Consider the following 17,326-nt stretch of genomic DNA (forward strand, 5'->3'; position numbering starts at 1 on the left):
TTTTGGAGACGGAGTTTCGCTCTTGTTACCCAGGCTGGAGTGCAATGGCGCGATCTCGGCTCACCGCAACCTCCGCCTCCTGGGTTCAAGCAATTCTCCTGCCTCAGCCTCCTGAGTAGCTGGGATTACAGGCACGCACCACCATGCCCAGCTAATGTTTTGTATTTTTAGTAGAGACGGGGTTTCACCATGTTGACCAGGATGGTCTCAATCTCTTGACCTCGTGATCCACCCACCTCGGCCTCCCAAAGTGCTGGGATTACAAGCGTGAGCCACCGCGCCCGGCCCCAGAGTTTTTAAGGATGATTTGGTGGGTAAAATCGTGGGGATTCGAAGCTGTTCTCTGCTGCTGAGTCAGTTCCTGGGTCGGGGGCACAGAACTGGTTGGCAGGTCCAGGTGGGGCCATCTGGTTTTTAAAAATGAAAAACCTAAAAAGACAATCTCAAAAGGCAGGTCTTAGGTCCACAAGAATAATTGGGGAAGTTGTAAATCTTATCACCTCCAGAATAATGGCTGGTAAGAATTCTAGATCCTCTCCTGACTTAGTAGCTGGTGGCCTTTCACTTGTTTTACAAGAAGCGTTTAGCGTTTTGGGAAGGGCTGTTTAAACAAACTAGGTACGTGAAAATCCTTCTCAAAGCTAGTTTGCCCTATGCCCAGGACTGAACAAGGACAGTTTAGAGGTTAGAAGCATGAGAGGGTCAGTTGGGTCTGATATGTCACTGTCATAATTTTCTGTTTATGATGTTTGCAAAAGTGTTTTCATGGGCACTTTATAAAGATGAAGTCGTGTCATCCTGCCACCCTGTGAGGTAGGTTCAGTTATGCTGGAGTGGATGCTAAGGTTAAACTGCTCCCCCCTGGTCTCCGTTAGGTGATGAAACCATGGCTCCAGCTAATGGGTTTGGAACCATCACATTCTGCTGCTTGTCTTGGTTCCCAAGGTGAGAGGTTCACATCCTCTGTGACACCAAACACAGCTGGCCAGTGCTACAATGAATGCCCGCTGCTTTGTCTCTAAGACTTACCTTTATCAGGTGTATTCAGAGTGTGTTTAGAGCCTGGCGTGCAGTAGGATCGGGTGGCCTGCATCTTGCGGGATGCTCGAGACGGAAAGCCAGTGAGCCAGCAGCCAGCACTGGCCCCACCTGACTGTGCAGTTAGGCTGAGTTCCCTTGTATCCCATGAGGGGTATGCAACTAAAGGCTTTTTTATTGATTTGAATATTTGAGTACCTAATGTGGCTCAGGCTAGGTACTTTCTAACCTTGAGGCAGTTGAGTAAATGAGCAAAATGAAGTGTTGAATGAGGGAGAGACAGAAGTGTTTCAATTTGTGAGAACTAAAAGAGGGTTGAGGAGGCTTTTATTTTTTTATTTTACTTTGAGATGGAATTTCGCTCATCACCCAGACTGGAGTGCAATGGCATGATCTCGGCTCACTTCAGTGACTGCTTCCCGGGTTCGAGTGATTGATTCTCCTGCCTCAGCCTCCCCAGTAGCTGCAACTACAGGTGGGTGCCACAACACCTGGCTAATTTTTACATTTTTAGTAGAGATGGCGTTTCACCATGTTAGCCAGGCTGGTCTTGAACTTCTGATTTCAAGCGATTTCCAAGGAAGGCTTTAAGTAAGAAAGGACATGAGGTGACGACAAGTAGAAAAGACAGAAAAGGCTGGGTGTGGTGGCTCACGCCTGTAATCCCAGCACTTCGGAAGGCTGAGGCAGGATAGCTTGAGCCCAGGAGTTCGACTAGCCTGGGCAATATAGTGAGACCCTGATTCTATCTTTATATGTATATATGTCTGTGTGTATGTGTATATAATATAAAAAACATAGGTAAAAAAGATCTATTATTCAGAAGCACGGGAGAAGAACCAAGAAAAGGGGGAAAGCACATAATCAACACTGTGTGTAGGCACAATGCTACATGTCTACATGGTGGCTTTTTTTTTTTTTTTTAGCTGGGATTACATGTGCCTGCCAACACGCCTGGCTAATTTTTATATTTTTAGTAGAGATAGGGTTTCACCATGTTGGTCAGGCTGGTCTCGAACTTCTGACCTCAGGTGATCCACCCTCCTGTGCCTCCCAAAGTGCTGGGATTACAGGCGTGAGCCACCGCACCTGGCCCACGGTACCATTTAATCCTCAGAAATGACTGCTTTTCTTTTTACAGCTGGGAGTACAGGAGTGAACATTTTCATATATAAGAGCAATATGCTGTCGAAGCCTCTTCAGTAGGAGGTTGACATAACTCGGCTCCACCCATGTGGTCCCAAAGCAAACTGATGTAGACAGGCAGACGGGTCACATACCCTGCCAGCTCCGTCCCAATATCTGCCCTGTCTCTACCAGGCCTCATTACGATTACCCAGCATTTGAAATTCTGCTAGATCTTAGAATCAGTAAGAAAGTAGGCCAAGGATTTTAGAAAAATAGAAAATTTTAATCTTTACATAAAAACATGTCCAGACCCCTAATTGTTTTTAAAGTTTTTCCTCCCCTCCAAATCAGTAGAGCATAATAAGTCTTGGCTTACACTGACCTGATTTATAAAATATCTTCCTCTGTGCACTTTTCCTTCAGTCTCAGGCTCTCTGCTCACAACAGAAGCAGCTCGGCTGTCCTCTGGGAGCACCAGTTTGAAAGCCCCCCAGCCCGCAACCCTAGAGTCCACTCTCCCGCTCCGGGTCACAGAACTTCATTCTCTCCTGCTCTAACCCAAGGACCCTATGGCCTCTGAGGCCCAACACCCAAGCTCTGCCTTGCAGAAGAGCTAAGATGCTAAGGAGACCGTCTACAGTGTCACAAGCCCTTAGGATTTGTTGAGCTCCCACATGGCCCGCTTGCTCCAACCACATTCCAATTGGGACGTGTGTCTTTAAGGCACCAAGTGATGTCAAGAACTGGCTGTTCCTTTGAATACAGCGATCCAAGTTCCTATCTCAGTGGGACCTCAAAAAAAAAAAAGGATTGGCTCTGCTTCTTATGTAAGGCCTGCCTTTTACATATCAGTTGTGTGTTAATGACTGCTGGATACCAGTCCACACCCCCTCAAACACCTCATAGTCCCAAACGGGGTGCTCCTACAGGTCCCAGCGTCCTGTTAGTAGAAGAAAGGCAGCTCCAGGAAGTCTCTGTCTAGCCTTCATGACAGAAAGTAGCTAATCCTCTGGGAAATGGACTTACAGCCCTGGGAAGAAAAGAGCTGTTCCTCCTTGGGGACATACACCATCATCTGGGCGATTTCATCCAGCGTCTCTTCTGTATACAGGAGCTCCTGGCTCAGGAAGGCATCCCGCGCACACAGCCTGACGTGACGGTACTCCAGTGGCAGGAAGGGGATGAAGTAGTCAATCAGGTTTTCCCTCACAAGACAGCTGTGTCCAAAGCCATTGTCTGAAATCAAGATCAGAGTTACATGGAGTCTGAGCTGGGGCTGAACCTAGCTGAATTTGGGGGTAAGGGGAGGGGCGTTGCTGTTTGTTTCTTTTAAACAGGGTCTTGCTCTGTCACCCAGGCTGGAGTGCAGTGGTATCTTGGCTTCTTGCACCCTCCACCTCCTGGTTTCAGGGGATCCTCCCATCCTAGCCTCTGAGTACTGGGACCACAGGCGCACGCCATCACACCCAGCTAATTTTTTTTGAGACTGAGTCTTGCTTTGTCACCAGGCTGGAGTACAGTGGCGCGATCTTGGCTCACTGAAACCTCCGTCTTTTGGGTTCAAGCAATTCTTGTGTCTCAGCCTCCCAAATAACAGGCACCTGCCATCACACCCAGCTAATTTATTTTTAGTAGCAACAGGGTTTCACCATGTTGGCCAGGAGGGTCTTGATCTCCTGACCTCATGATCCACCCACCTTGGCCTCCCAAGGTGCTGGCATTACAGGCGTGAGACCCGGTGGCACCCGGCCAACTTTTGTATTTTTGGTAGAGACAGGGTTTCACCATGTTGGCCAGGCTGGTCTCAAACTCCTGACCTCAAGTGATCTACCTGCCTCAGCCTCCAAAAGTGCTGGGACCACAGGTGTGAGCCACCACGCCTGGCCCCAGCTGGGTTTTTCTTTTTTTTTAAAGATGGGGTTTCACCATAGTGGCCAGGCTGGTCTTGAACTCCTGACCTCTAGTGATCCACCCACCTCGGCCTCCCAAAGTGCTGGGATTACAAGCGTGAGCCCCCACGCCCGGCCCCCAGCTGGGTTTTAAGGTGTCCCCAAACCGAAGGGCTGGGCAAGGTTGGATCTCATCTCTCAACTCCAGGAGTGCTGTCTGCAGTGTGTGTCAAGAACTCCACAGCTGCGTCTCCTTTAGGTAAAGTCTCCCAGTGAGACTCCTGGGGCTACTGCAAACTACTCTTTCCAAGCATTTCCAGAAAAGGAGCTCAGGCTCTCTTAGCACTTTCCCTGTGCAAGGTTGATGATATGAGAGGATTATGGTCTGCCCTCTGTGGTGCCAAGTACCCTATCTGTCTGCCTCATAAACACACTTTCCAACAAACACGTTAATTAACCCCAGCTGTGGCTCTCACCAGAGGCATATTTTTTTGTGTGACTGGGAGTCACTTACTTACCTATGGTTTCCACAATCTCTGCCTGGAGGTGGGGCTCCAAGTGTTCCATCGTAATTTCTTCCCGGGACCATCCATCCTTGAGCAACTTTAGGACCACCTCATTGATTATATTGCCCCTGAGATTACTGAAGGAGACAAGAGCTTGTTAACCCATGTCTTTGTTACATGACCACTGAAGCCAATGCATGGGTGCCTGGAAGAATGAAGGCTGAGGGGCGTGAGCCTTCTCTGTCTTCCAGGAGACAGGAGACCTTGTCACAACTCAAAGGTCTGCACAGAAAAGACACTGTCCAGCGTGGCCACCCATTCTCTCTTGTTCCCTTTTGAGACACACTGAGACTGCTAGGTGCAGGGAGCATAAAGATGGTAAGAAGTGGTTTTTTTTTGTTTGTTTAATGTGGTTTTATTCTTAGATACATTTTAGTTATTTTATATAGATAAAAATATACAATATTGCTTTTAAAACTTCTAATTTTATAACTGTATAACTGATTTGTCATCATGTTAACAATTAAAGAGCCTATTTTCCCCCTTAACAATATGTCCAATAACTTGTGGAAGAGAGTAACAAAATTGGTTTATAGAAGACTTAAAAGGTTTAAATGTAAAAATAGAGTATTAATCTAGACCACTGGTCTAAATCCTTAGATATCTCATGCTGGAAACAAATTATGAAATGTTTCAGAGAAATTTTTTTCAACACAAGTTGATTATGCAGATTTAAAATTTTGACTGAAAATACATAGAACAGAGATTTTGTCTGAAGACACTTTTAAATACAATAATTTACTTAAAAAAAGTAAAATGAAAATTGTATTTTAACACATCTCAGTTTGGGATTCCATCAGATTGTAAAATAATGCATGCAAAATGTGTCTAAGCTCTTCAGCGCTCATATCTAAAGAACAGAACAGCCGGGTGCAGTGGCTCATGCCTGTAATCCCAGAACTTTGGGAGGCCGAGGTGGGAGGATCACCTGAGGCCAGGAGTTTCAGACCAGCCTGGCCAACATAGTGAAACCCCGTTTCTACTAAAAATACAAACATTAGCTAGGCATGGTGGCACACGCCTGTAATCCCAGCAACTCGGGAGTCTGAGGCAGGAGAATCACTTGGGGCCCCTCTGTACTCACTGCCCCTCCCGTCATTTTCAGGACTGCTACTCGGCACCGGCGTCTTATCTTTAGACAGACACTGTCTTCCTGGGACACCTCAACTCCCTTCCACAGGTCACTGCTAGCCTGGGTCACTGGGAAATCTGGAGGGGCCAGAGGGCACCTGTCTCAACCAGCCCTCGCCCCTAGCCAACATCTCATCTCACCAGCCCTTATCCCTAAGACCCTTTAAGTCTGGGGACTTAAGGCCTCGCCAGACAGAACTGGCTGTTGCTGTAACCGCATGCTAACTGCTACATGCTTCCTAAAGAACAGACAGACACTTCACCTCTTTGAGCCTTAGTGTCCTCATTTATAAAACAAGGACTGGACCAATCTAAGCTGTCCTCTCGTGAATCAACAGGCAGCCAACAGACACACTGGGACTCACTTCCATGAGTGAGTTCTATTTGTGTAGTTCTGTAATTTTTCAAAGTCCTTTCTATCCTTTTCCTGACAACACCACAAAGGAAACAGGCTTTAATCACCCTTGTCACTTTACAGCTCCCATCGCACCGTTCGACGTTCCTGTCCTGCCGCGTGACCCCGTTCCAGCAGCCTTCTATATTTGGCAGACAGAGGCGAAGTAGTTAATGTTACTTTCCTGGTGCCCAGCCACTGGACCCCCGATTCCCTAGCCCAGACAAAGGGAGCACCACACACACTCAGCTCCCCGCTTCAGCTGCCACCTCCCCTCTTCTGCCACCAGGGGGAGGCCAGCAAAGCTACTGGCAACTCACTTCAAACAGCAGGTTTCGGATTTATTTCAGAATGAAACTGCTGCTCTTCACGTAGTGTGACTTGGTCACTCTAGCAGTTTGAATCAACCGTGCTTTTCTTTTTTCTTTTTAAAGATTAGTCAAGTGCAGTAGTGAGAAGGGGGGAAAGAGTAGAACAAGCAGTTCGATCTGTAACTGAACAATCAATTGAGATAACTCACTACCTTCGGACCAGCCTCAGCTGTGCTTTTCTTTCACATCCAAGAATCCTTACTACAAGGGATGATTAATTTAAACACATTACAGAAATCAAATCCAGAGATTCCAATGTCAACAGTGTCTCCCCAAGACATCGCTGGCCCACCTGAGAGCCTCAGAGGGTGAGAGTCTGCGTCCTGGACAGCCTGGGACGGACTATGTCAGCCCAGCCCATGGTTGGAGGGAGGACCTGGCTCTCCAAGGCTGGGCACAGGCCCACACCACAGCCACTAGAACCTAAGGACACATCTTTCTCATTTTTCCTTCACATCCTTGTCACAGTTATGCGTCCTCTTCCCTGGAGCTCAGAGCCTCCTGGGGGACCTCCCCACCCTGCTGTGGCCTGGAGGAGTCTGGCAGGGCGGCTTTTCCACAAGCCCGCCCCACCTGCAACCTGCCCACGATCACATGGCCTCGGACAGTCCACCGAGGCCGGGTCACTGGGGGAAAGGACAGGCGGCTGGCCAGGGGCTGGAGGGTGCTGCCATCGGGTCGATGGCCAGAATACTACAAAGTCTGCCTAGAGACTGCAGGGTCACCGGGTCACATTAGGCAATCATGGCCCAGGTGAGGTTTTCCAAGCTGAGAAGTGGGAGAATCTGCCTGGCTGGCACCACCTGAGGCCAGCAGACCCCCGTTGGGGAAAGGGAGGAGGTCGACACACACACGAGATTCCTACAGAAGGGAAAGGGAGGCCCAAGGCGGGGTCACCATGCTTCGCCCCGTGCTGTGGGAAGGACTGGCTTCCGCATCAGTGGGTGAGAGGGTCCCGTGGACTTCCCCACCCAGGGCTCAGGTGCAGAAGCTATAGAGCACCCAGGTGACTCCTCTGTTCGGGCTCGTCTGCATGCTGCAGCCTCCACCTGACTCACTGCAACAGGAGATTTAAGCCTGGCTGCCTCCCCAGGTGGAAATAAACAGTACAGAATGTGGGCATAAGAACTAATTTGAAGAACGGACCGTCCACACCGCCTCGTTCTGGCCACTCAAATCACACAAGAGGTTTCTCTCTCCTCTTAAAAATCACTCTGGGCGCCCCGCATTCTAAGCCTCCACAGCTTTACCTACAGACCAGGAAGGGCTTCCCATCACCACACAAATTCCAACCCAGGAACAGTTTAAACCTGTTTCACTTTTTTTCTTTTGAGATGGAGTTTCGCTCTTATTGCCCAGGCTGGAGTGCAATGGCGCTATCTCAGCTCACTGCAACCTCCACCTCCTGGGTTCAAGTGATTCTCCTCTCTTCCGAGTAGCTGGGATTACAGGCATGCGCCACAGTACTAGGCTAATTTTTGTATTTTTAGTAAAGACAGGGTTTTGACATGTCAGCCAGGCTGCTCTCGAGCTCCTGACCTCAGGATCCACCTGCCTCGGCCTCTCAAAATGCTGGGATTACAGGCGTGAGCCGCTGCGCCTGGCCCATTTCACTTCTAGTGAATCCACACTGAAGATCTGCCCTCCACTGCTCACCCCTTCACCCGCCACACTCCCCAAGCTAGGATGAAAATCAGCATCCCCCACCCCCACCCCCACCCCCACCTTCCTCATCCTGCAGCCTGGGAAAACTTCCCAGCAAGCAAGTGCTGGCCCAAGGAAGGCGAGGGCAGAGTGGAGTTGGGAAGGGACCGCTTGCTTTGACTTCTACCGAGACTCAAGCTGTTGTGAAACCTTCAAATTGGGTCAACAAGGGCCGACACTCGACCTATAACAGACACAGGACTCCCCCAGTTGGAGCCTCCGCAAAAAGATGAAGTTCGACAAGTTATTTCTAAGTTGGCCTCCCACAAAGACATGTCAACAAAAGCAAAGGAGCTGCAGTGCAGTGATGAAGTGACTGGCTCCTGTGTGGCGGCATCGCAACTGAACTACAGGTACTCAGAGGAAGCATGTTTCTCTCCACACATATACCCTGGACTTTAAGCCAGTGACAACTTCTCACGATCAGAGAAGAAACAGACCTTCCCAGGCTGGAGGAAGTAATGGCCATGTTGGACTTGATGGGAGACTATGCAATTCTCTAACCAGGCTTGCCTTGGGAATTTGTTTCAAAGGATCTTGTCACCCAGATTGGAGGGCAGTGGCCCGATCTCGGCTCACTGCAACTCCTATCTCCTGGATTCCAGTGATTCTCCCACCTTAGCCTCCCGAGTAGCTGGGAATATAGACAGAAGTCACCATGCCCAAATTTTTTTTTTGAGATGGGAGACTCACTGTCACCCAGACTGGACTGCAGTGGCGCGATCTTAGCTCACAGGAACCTCCACCTCCCAGGCTCAAGAAATTCTCCTGCCCTAGCCTCCCAAGTAGCTGGGACTACAGGCTCACGCCACCATGCCGGGCTAATTTTTGTATTTTTGGTAGAGACGGCGTTTCACCATATTAGTCAGGCTGGTCTTGAACTCCTGACTTCGTGATCCACCCATCTCGGCCTCCCAAAGTGCTGAGATTACAGGCGTCAGCCACTTGGCCCAGCCAAGTTTCCATATTTTTTGTAGCGACGGGGTTTCACCATGTTGCCCAGGCTGGTCTCAAACTCCTGGACTCAAGGGACCTGCCCGCCTTAGCCTCCCAAAGTGCTGAGATTACAGGCATGAGCCACCACAGCTGGCTGCTGCTTTCTGTACTGGAGTTTGTGCTGGTTTTTCTTGAGGAAAAGGTTCTGAACCTGGGGACGCGTGGAAGCCTCCACTGCCAGCTAGTATCTTCCCGTCCCCCAGCCCCCTTGACCACTGTTCCCCAGAACCCACCTCAGAAACACAAAGATAGTCCACGGAGACTCGGCCCTGTCATCCTCAGGGGCCCGGCGTTCTAAGTGTGGCCCAAGGACCTCCAGCAGCCTTGGGTGCAGCTTCTCAGCCTCGTCGAAGATGAACAGGGTCTGATGGCAGAGCTGCTGCGTCTCCCGGATCTGGCCCTTCAGCTGCTCCTGCAAGGGATATAGGGAGCAGCTGGGGAACTGGCCAAGACTTCCACCTCCAGCCTTGCGGGCATGTGCAATAGACCCCTTGGGGCGGGGTTTCACCCCTGGGAACCTATCAAATCCAAGCTGTGGGGGCGGGCCTAGGATATTTGCATCTGATCAGCTTCCCAGGTGATTCTCCTGCACGCTGAGGGTTGAAAGCTAAACACAGTGGAGCCAGCCTTCCCTGAACTCCCAGGTGCAGAGCGCCCACTGGCAGCCTGGCTGGGCTGAGATCTCAGGGCAGCAAGCCTGCTGAAGGACAGTCTGGGCCCAACCAACCTTCCGACTCGGCTCCCGAAAGGAGCTGTGGCGGGTTCCTTGCCCCAGGCAAGAGAGTAAACCCTCAAGTGAAAAGATGGTTCTTTGCAATGTTCATCAAAACGGGCAAGGAATATATTATTTAGAGCCAGCTCCCACCCCAGGGCCCACACTCCCTGTCGACTGGGTGCACCCATGGGGGAAGGCTCGCGGTGTAAGGGTGTGCCATGCCAGTTTTCATAGTGGGGATGCTGGGGTCACAGCAGTTTTGCCACAGTCTAAGCCAGATAGCTCTTTCTGGAAAGGCCCAGCTCACCCTGCCCCTGCCCTCTAAAGCCATATGGAAATTGCCAGCAGATGGGGGCAAGCCTCTGTCCTTTAATGCTGACAGAATCTTCCCAGGTGAGCACATTCCAAATATTAGAACAGAAAGCCAAAGCCAGGTGCAGTCCTCTCTGTCAGGCTCAACGGGTTCGGTCCTCTGGCGGTATGTTTTCAATACTACATGTCTGAATGAGAAGAAACCCAAAACAGCAAAATAGCCAAGGAAATTTCTGTCCATCCACTCGCTGGTATATAATAAGCCCATATGGGAAGACATGGAAAATCTGTAAGATAGGACAGGCCTGTTTTCTAAAAAGACAGGATACTCAACTTTCTGTCCAGCGTAGTCACAATGACATAAAGAGCGTGGACAAAGGTTCACACCAAAGGCAGCACATAAAATGCGAACTCTCCTTAGCTGACACGGTGTGTCCATGCTGAGAGCCTGAGAGTTTTTGCTTTTCTGTTTTTTTGTTTTGTTTTGAGTTGGAGCTCTGTTGCCCAGGCTGGAGTGCAGTGGCCCCACCTCGCCTCACCGCAACCTCTGCCTCCCGGGTTCAAGCTATTCTCCTGCCTCAGCCTCCTAAGTAGCTGGGACTACAGGCGAGTGCCACCACCCCCGACTAATTTTTGTGTTTTTAGTACAGACAGTGTTTCACTATGTTGGCCAGGCTGGTCTTGAACTCCTGATCTCATGATTCACCCACCTCGGACTCCCAAAGTACTGGGATTACAGGCGTGAGCCACAGCACCTGGCTCCTGCCTCTCTCTGTTCTACACTGCCTGTGACATTTCACCACTTCCCCAACAAAAATCAACATGCAGCGTCCGGCCTCTCGAGGGTGGCTGTTCAAGGGACAGAGCAGGGAGTGGTGTTTGGAACGCCAGTCACCTCCAGATGCTCACGGCCTCTGTGAGGAGTGGACAGAGTGAGTGGCTCTGTCTGTCACAGGTTCTGCCACCTGTCCCCACCTCACCAGGCTTCTCCAGAGCCTACTACCTTGCAAGGAAGGGCTGGCATGAGGGTCTCCCCCCGAGCACAGAGGCCTCACCCCAGCCCCGATGGACCTTACCTTGTACAGGTCCACATACTTGATGTGAGGAAAGTGGATCGTGGCAATGAACATCCTGACACAGCTGCTCCTCAGCCCGTCCCGATACAGGTTCTCTGCCAGCATCCTCGCCACGAAGTTCTTCCCTGTGCCAGACCAGCCGTGGAACGACAGAGCAAGGGCCTTGTCTGGCTGGGGCGTCTCTAGGTAGCCCCTCACTGTACTCAGAAGCAGCTGCCGGACCAAATGCTGGCCATGCAGCCGCACATTGAGGTCCCACTCTAAGCCTAAGGGCAGGAAAGAGGCAGTCACAGTGAGAAGCACACACAGGCCCATCCCCCACATCAGCCAGCAGCCCAGAAACCAAGCCACTCTGAATCTCTCTCTGGGATCAGTTACTCCTCCTGTTTGGCCTTAGAGTAAGAAGCCAGAGGACAGATATTGCTGTAGAAGGGATTCAAGGACTACTTTCTTTACTTTTTTTTTTTTTTGAGATGGAGTCTCACTCTGTCGCCCAGGCTAGAGTGTAATGGCACAATCTCGGCTCACCGCAACCTCCACCTGCCGGGTTCAAGCGATTCTCCTGCCTCAGCCTCCTGAGTAGCTGGGATTACAGGCGCCCACCACCACGCCTGGCTAATTTTTGTATTTTTAGCGGAGATAAGGTTTCACCATATTGCCCAGACTGGTCTCAAATTCTTGACCTCAGGTGATCTGCCCACCTCGGCCTCCCAAAGTGCTGGGATTACAGGCATGAGCCACCACACCCAGCATCGAGGGCTACTTTCTGAAGAGTTTCAGAAATCAAGATGGGACTCAGGGAGAGGGCGGTATCACCCTTCCTGAGGATCCTGCAGATACCCAGAACAATTGGCCCAGACATCTGGGGAGGAACCCCATCCCCCATGTCCTGAGGCTGCTCCCATCCTGTGGTTTCAGGGCTCGGTTTTATGGAGAAGCCCGATATTATTCATTCTCATTCAATTCAGCCAACACTTGTTGAGAGCATCTCCGCCCCCGGCCGTGCAAAGTTCTCTGCTAGGCCTAACTTCCTCTCAGCCAGGAGGCTGCAGGATTTGGAGACAGGTCTACCAGGAGCCGCGGTGGAAACAGGGAGGGTGTGCTGCCAGCTGTGGGCGACATCCTGACCATTCCAAGTTCAAGACCAATTGGTCGAACACCTCAAGCCAGCCCAGAGTGGATATTCTGGAGCCTTCGGAGGTCAAGGTCTATGATAAAACATTGAGGGTATCATACATTGGTCCAAAAGTAGTAGGAACATAGAAGAAAATTAACATTTGCTGCTTTTTTTCCCTCTGTATTCAGAACTGGGCTAAGTGTTTTACATTTAGTCTTCACAATTCTGCAAGGCAGGCATTATTCTTCCCATTTAAAGCTGAGGAAACTGGCTGGGCGCAGTGGCTCACGCCTGTAATCCCAGCACTTTGGGAGGCTGAGAGACCAGCCTGGCCAACATGGTGAAACCCTGTCTTCTACTAAAAATACAAAAATGAGCAGGGCATGGTGGCATGTGCCTGTAATCTCAGCTACTCAGGAGGCTGAGGCAGGAGAATCGCTTGAGCCTGGGAGGCAGAGGTTTCAGTAAGCCAAGATCGTGCCACTGCAATCCAGCCTGGGCAACAGAGAGACTCAGTCTCAAAATAAATAAATTAAATAAATAAATAAAGCTGAGGAAACTGATGCTTGGGAAGGACTCCTCAGTTTGCCAGCAAGGCAGAGGCAAGACTAGGAATCCAATGGAGGCCTCCAATTCCCTGGCCACAACAATTTGTAGAACAACAGACACGTTGAGGACAGAAAGTAACTCGCTAATTGCCACTTAGGGTCTTATCCAAGTCAGCGATGATCCAGATTCAGACTTCCTGACCTATGTAGTCCAGTCTCGTGTCCTGAGCCAGACTGTGTCCCTAACACACTGTGTTATTGGCATTTTGGCCAATTAAGTGACCTAAATACCTAGCGTGGACCCCATTTATGGAGACTGAAGGAGCTGGGGTTGGGTGAACTCTAGGCAAGAAATTGCTCCTAAGGAAAAGAGAGAAAGCTTTTGCAAATATCAGAATAGGCTTCAGAACTTGGGGCCAAAGATCACCCTGTGAGTGAAAATGCCAATCAACTGCAATATGCAAATCAAGCCACCCAAAGTAATTAGAAAATACTAGGAAGGAAGGTTGGTAAGTCATGACTCACAGGTAGCTGGGCGCCAGAGAATGCACAGGGATATTTCCCTGTGATGGTGACTATGAATTAGTTATAATCAGAAACAGTCTCTTCTTTCTCTCAGGGCGTGGAGCCGCAGAGGCCTCCCTACTGATCCCAGATAAGCCAGGAAAGGACTGCTGCATCACCCAGACATTTGTCAGCTAAGCGTCAGCAAGGGACACTTTCAATCACAACCCACAATTTCCAATCGGTTCTCTCACTGGATACATCCAGTCCCCTCTGAAAGGTCGACGTTTAGAGCAAGACACGGTGTTCTGGGCCTGACTCTCCTTAAGATCGAAGATGCTGGATTATGAGTTAATTCCTGCAAAACTCTTAGCACAGTGCCTGGTATGTATAATAGATATTAGCTATTCTCTTCTTGGAGAGGCTCTCAGGGGTCAGACCGACATGATCAGGGGTGGGTGGTAAGCGAGCAGAGGAAACCCTGTTTAGACAGGGGACACACGGTGGTAATGAGGGGCCCGTCCGACACCTGGCAGTGCTCCCTCCTCCCAGCTCAGCTAAGTGTCACTTGTTCATGACATTCCCATGGATCCTCAAGATCCACGAAACAGCTCAGTTTGCCTAGGGTATTAAGCTAGAGGCTCAAATCCCCGAGTTCCATCTTGACTCAAGCATTTGGTACTCCAAAACTTCGGTCGGACCGTGGCAGTTCCTGCCTGTGGGGAGGCTGGGCAGGATGACGAAAGGTCCCCTGCATCTAACCATTTCCCCTGGACAGCCTCCCTCCCCACAGATTCCCAGCCCCTTAAAGCCAAGCGGGGTCCAACCTGTAAAGTTGTTGGAGATCCTGCAATCCCCACTGGGGCAGCAGTCTCGGAAGCTGCAGTACCACGTGGTTAGGAGATCCAGGTACCGCTGACCCAATAGGCGAAGGCGCCAGCCTGGAAAAGGAGGAGCCATGAGACCCAGAGGAGACCATCCGGTGCGCGACAGAGATGCGGCAACCCTGCCACACGATTCGTCAGGGACAGAGCGACACCCAGAACTCAGATCCCAACGCCCGGCCCGGGCTCCGCCCACGGTCGGCCCTCAAGCCCTGCATCCACAAGCAGCAGGGGAGAAGGCAGTCACCAGGCGTGTCCACAGCGGACGTTCCCTAGAGCTGTCAGGGGCAGACCTTCGAATGACACCAGGGGGGCTGGGAGGCGGCACAGGCGGTGCGAGCCAGTCTGGAAGGAGCGGGGACGGGGGCGGCGAGGGCGGGCAGCCGGGACCCAGGGGGTGTGCCGGGGCTGCGGGTGGGGCCGGGCGGCGTCGGGCTGCCGGCTCCGCGGAGGCTGCCGCGCCCACAGCCGGTACCTGGGGCCGCGCGGAGCGGGACTGTGGGCCGAGACGTCCCTGGGGCAGGAGCGAGGCGACCACAGCCGCGCCCGGATGGCACCCTGCTCCGCAGCGAATGGCGGCCGCGGGCACGGGGTCTTACCCGGGGACCCCGCGGCTCCCTCCTCGGCCTCGTCACAGTCGTCGGGCCACACCTGGCGGCTGAAGAGCGTCCAGTACCGCTTGGAGAGGGCGGCGGCCGCCCTCAGCCGCTCCTTCAGGCGCTGGAAGCCCGGCCAGGCCCAGGCCGAGCGCGGCTCGTCGGTCTCCTCCCACGGCCGCGAAGCGCCGCTGGGCTCGGGCGCGCCCGGGAGCGGCAGCAGCAGCAGGACAAAGAGCCAGAGCGGGCGCCACGGGCCGCGAAGCATGACCGGCCCCGGGCTGCAGGCCCCTCCGGCCGCGGGGCTCGCCGGCTTCACTTACGGGGGGGGGGGGGGGGCGGGGGGGGGGGGGGGGGGGCGTGAGTCGGGATTGGTGTTGCTGTGGCGACCGGAGGGCGGGGCAGAGCGCGCACTGGCAGCCTCGGCACACGTGACCCGGGCGGGAACCTGAAACCCTGGCTGAGGTCGCGAGAGGCGGCCCCGAGACCCACTTCAGGCCGGTGCAACTAACCGGCTTCCCGGAAGCAGTTTATTCTGCGTCGTGACTGGTTGCAAAGGAGGTGAAATCAGGCTTTGAAATGGCCACTGCCAGTCGCTCCGCCAGGACTTTCCGACGGCTCTGGTGGCCCATCAGAGGCCTACGGAATAAGGACACTCTTGCTCTGCCTCGCGTCTGCAGCTCAACTTCCCGCCAACCTGTCAGACGAAGCCGGGAAACCGCCTCAGCCAGGAGCAGTGGGTGGGCCAGGGGAAGTCAGCTGAGTGGAGAAGAGGCCCTGGGAAGAAGGGCGCAGCTGGGTGCCTGTCTGGTTGAGGTTGCCCTGGCTCCTCCGCAGAGGGAAATGAAACTGCAACCGAGTCCACGAAAAGAAAGAGGAAGCTGATTGATGGGCTCCAGTCTGGAGGTGTTTGGATTTTGGAAACCCCCGAGTCATGGGTAAATCATAAGATTTACCTGCCACTGCACTCCAGCATGGCGACAGAGCAAGACTCTGTCTCCAAATAAATTAAACAAAAACAAATAAATAAGGCTAAGTACTGTGTGCACTTTCCTGGCTAGGTTTGCAACTTTGAAGTGCTGTGACTGAGCAGCCAATCCGACACCGCTGGCAAAAGACTACAGCGCTCTTCTCCATAGCGAGGAGCTTGGAACAAGGCTGTTGTTAGATTTCAGAAGGGCTTAATGCATTGCTTAAAATCACCTGGCTTTCTGATGGCTGTAAATAGAAAATGCATAAATAAATAAATCACCTGGCTTACTGCAGCCAGTGGCCAAAAAGCCATCTTGCCTTTAGAGAAAACTGCTGTCTAGAGAGATCAGAGGACTTGGCTAATGTCCTATGTTTAGTAGCTTTGAGGTTGGGCCCTCCAGACAGTAAGGTGAATACTAGCACCGTGTCTCACCAATGTCGCGGGGAACTTGACTCACCTGTTCACCCCAGTCTCTTAGATCACACCCAATGCCAGGTCTGCTCCATTCTCAGCAGCTTACCAAATTTTCGCCTGCCTTTCGTTCAAACGCCTACGGAAACCAGATAAGCACCTTTGCTAGGACACCACAAGGTTCAGTTGAAAAGTAAAATGTTTGTAGTATCTCATTCAGTATGATATCAAAAACTTTTCATAGAGTAGCAGCCAGGGCACCTGCCCGGCACTGTGTGCCTCTGGGCTTGTGGAATCCACCGGAAACAGTTAACAATGCACACACCACAGCGCTTATTGGAAAACAAAAAATTAGGCCGGGTGTGGTGGCTCATGACTGTAATCCCAGCACTTTGGGATGCCGAGGAGGATGGATCACCTGAGATCGGGAGTTCAAGACCAGCCTGGCCAACATGCAGAAACCCATCTCTACTAAAAATACAAAATCGGATGGCACGGTGGTGGGCATCTGTAATCCCAGCTACTCAGGAGGCTGAGGCAGACGAATGGCTTGAACCCAGGGGGCAGAGGTTGCAGTGAGCTGAGATCGAACCACTGCACTCCAGCCTGGGCAACAGAGTGAGACTCCATCTCAACACCAAAAAAAAAAAAAAAAAAAAAAAAAACTCATTCAACAAACATCGTTTGAGTCTGAATGGCAGTCTAGCATAGTGATTACCATTTTCTCTTTGTGCAACCCTGGGTGTTACTGAAGCATCCTATGCCTGTTTCCTCGCCTATAAAAAAGGGATCATAAAACAGTCCCCTCATAGGGATGCTGTGAAGATTCAATGAGCTCATTCGGAGAGTGTGGCATCAACACTGAATACATAGTCACTTTTATTTTTGTATCTACCCAGCCCTGGAGGAGGCTGTGGGTGGTCTCTTCAGGAAGCGAGGATGGCCTAATACTGGTGAAGTTTATATGTGAATT

The 17,326-nt window shown here is 51.6% G+C and overlaps 1 protein-coding gene across 1 annotated transcript; it reads right to left on the reverse strand.

The window, feature by feature from the left end:
* Positions 1-2,920: 2,920 nt before the first annotated feature.
* TOR3A (torsin family 3 member A) lies at positions 2,921-15,742 on the reverse strand. The gene is made up of 6 exons (XM_032291282.1): positions 14,973-15,742; positions 14,317-14,430; positions 11,321-11,586; positions 9,451-9,629; positions 4,574-4,698; positions 2,921-3,402 (listed from the first exon to the last, which is right to left on the reverse strand). The coding sequence occupies exons 1-6, from the start codon at positions 15,235-15,237 to the stop codon at positions 3,152-3,154; spliced, it is 1,200 nt and encodes a 399-aa protein (XP_032147173.1). The 5' UTR covers positions 15,238-15,742; the 3' UTR covers positions 2,921-3,151.
* Positions 15,743-17,326: the final 1,584 nt, after the last annotated feature.

Source organism: Sapajus apella, unplaced genomic scaffold (assembly GCF_009761245.1).
Source record: "Sapajus apella isolate SASKATOON/1434 unplaced genomic scaffold, GSC_monkey_1.0 scaffold25, whole genome shotgun sequence".
NCBI classification, from domain to species: Eukaryota; Metazoa; Chordata; class Mammalia; order Primates; family Cebidae; genus Sapajus; species Sapajus apella.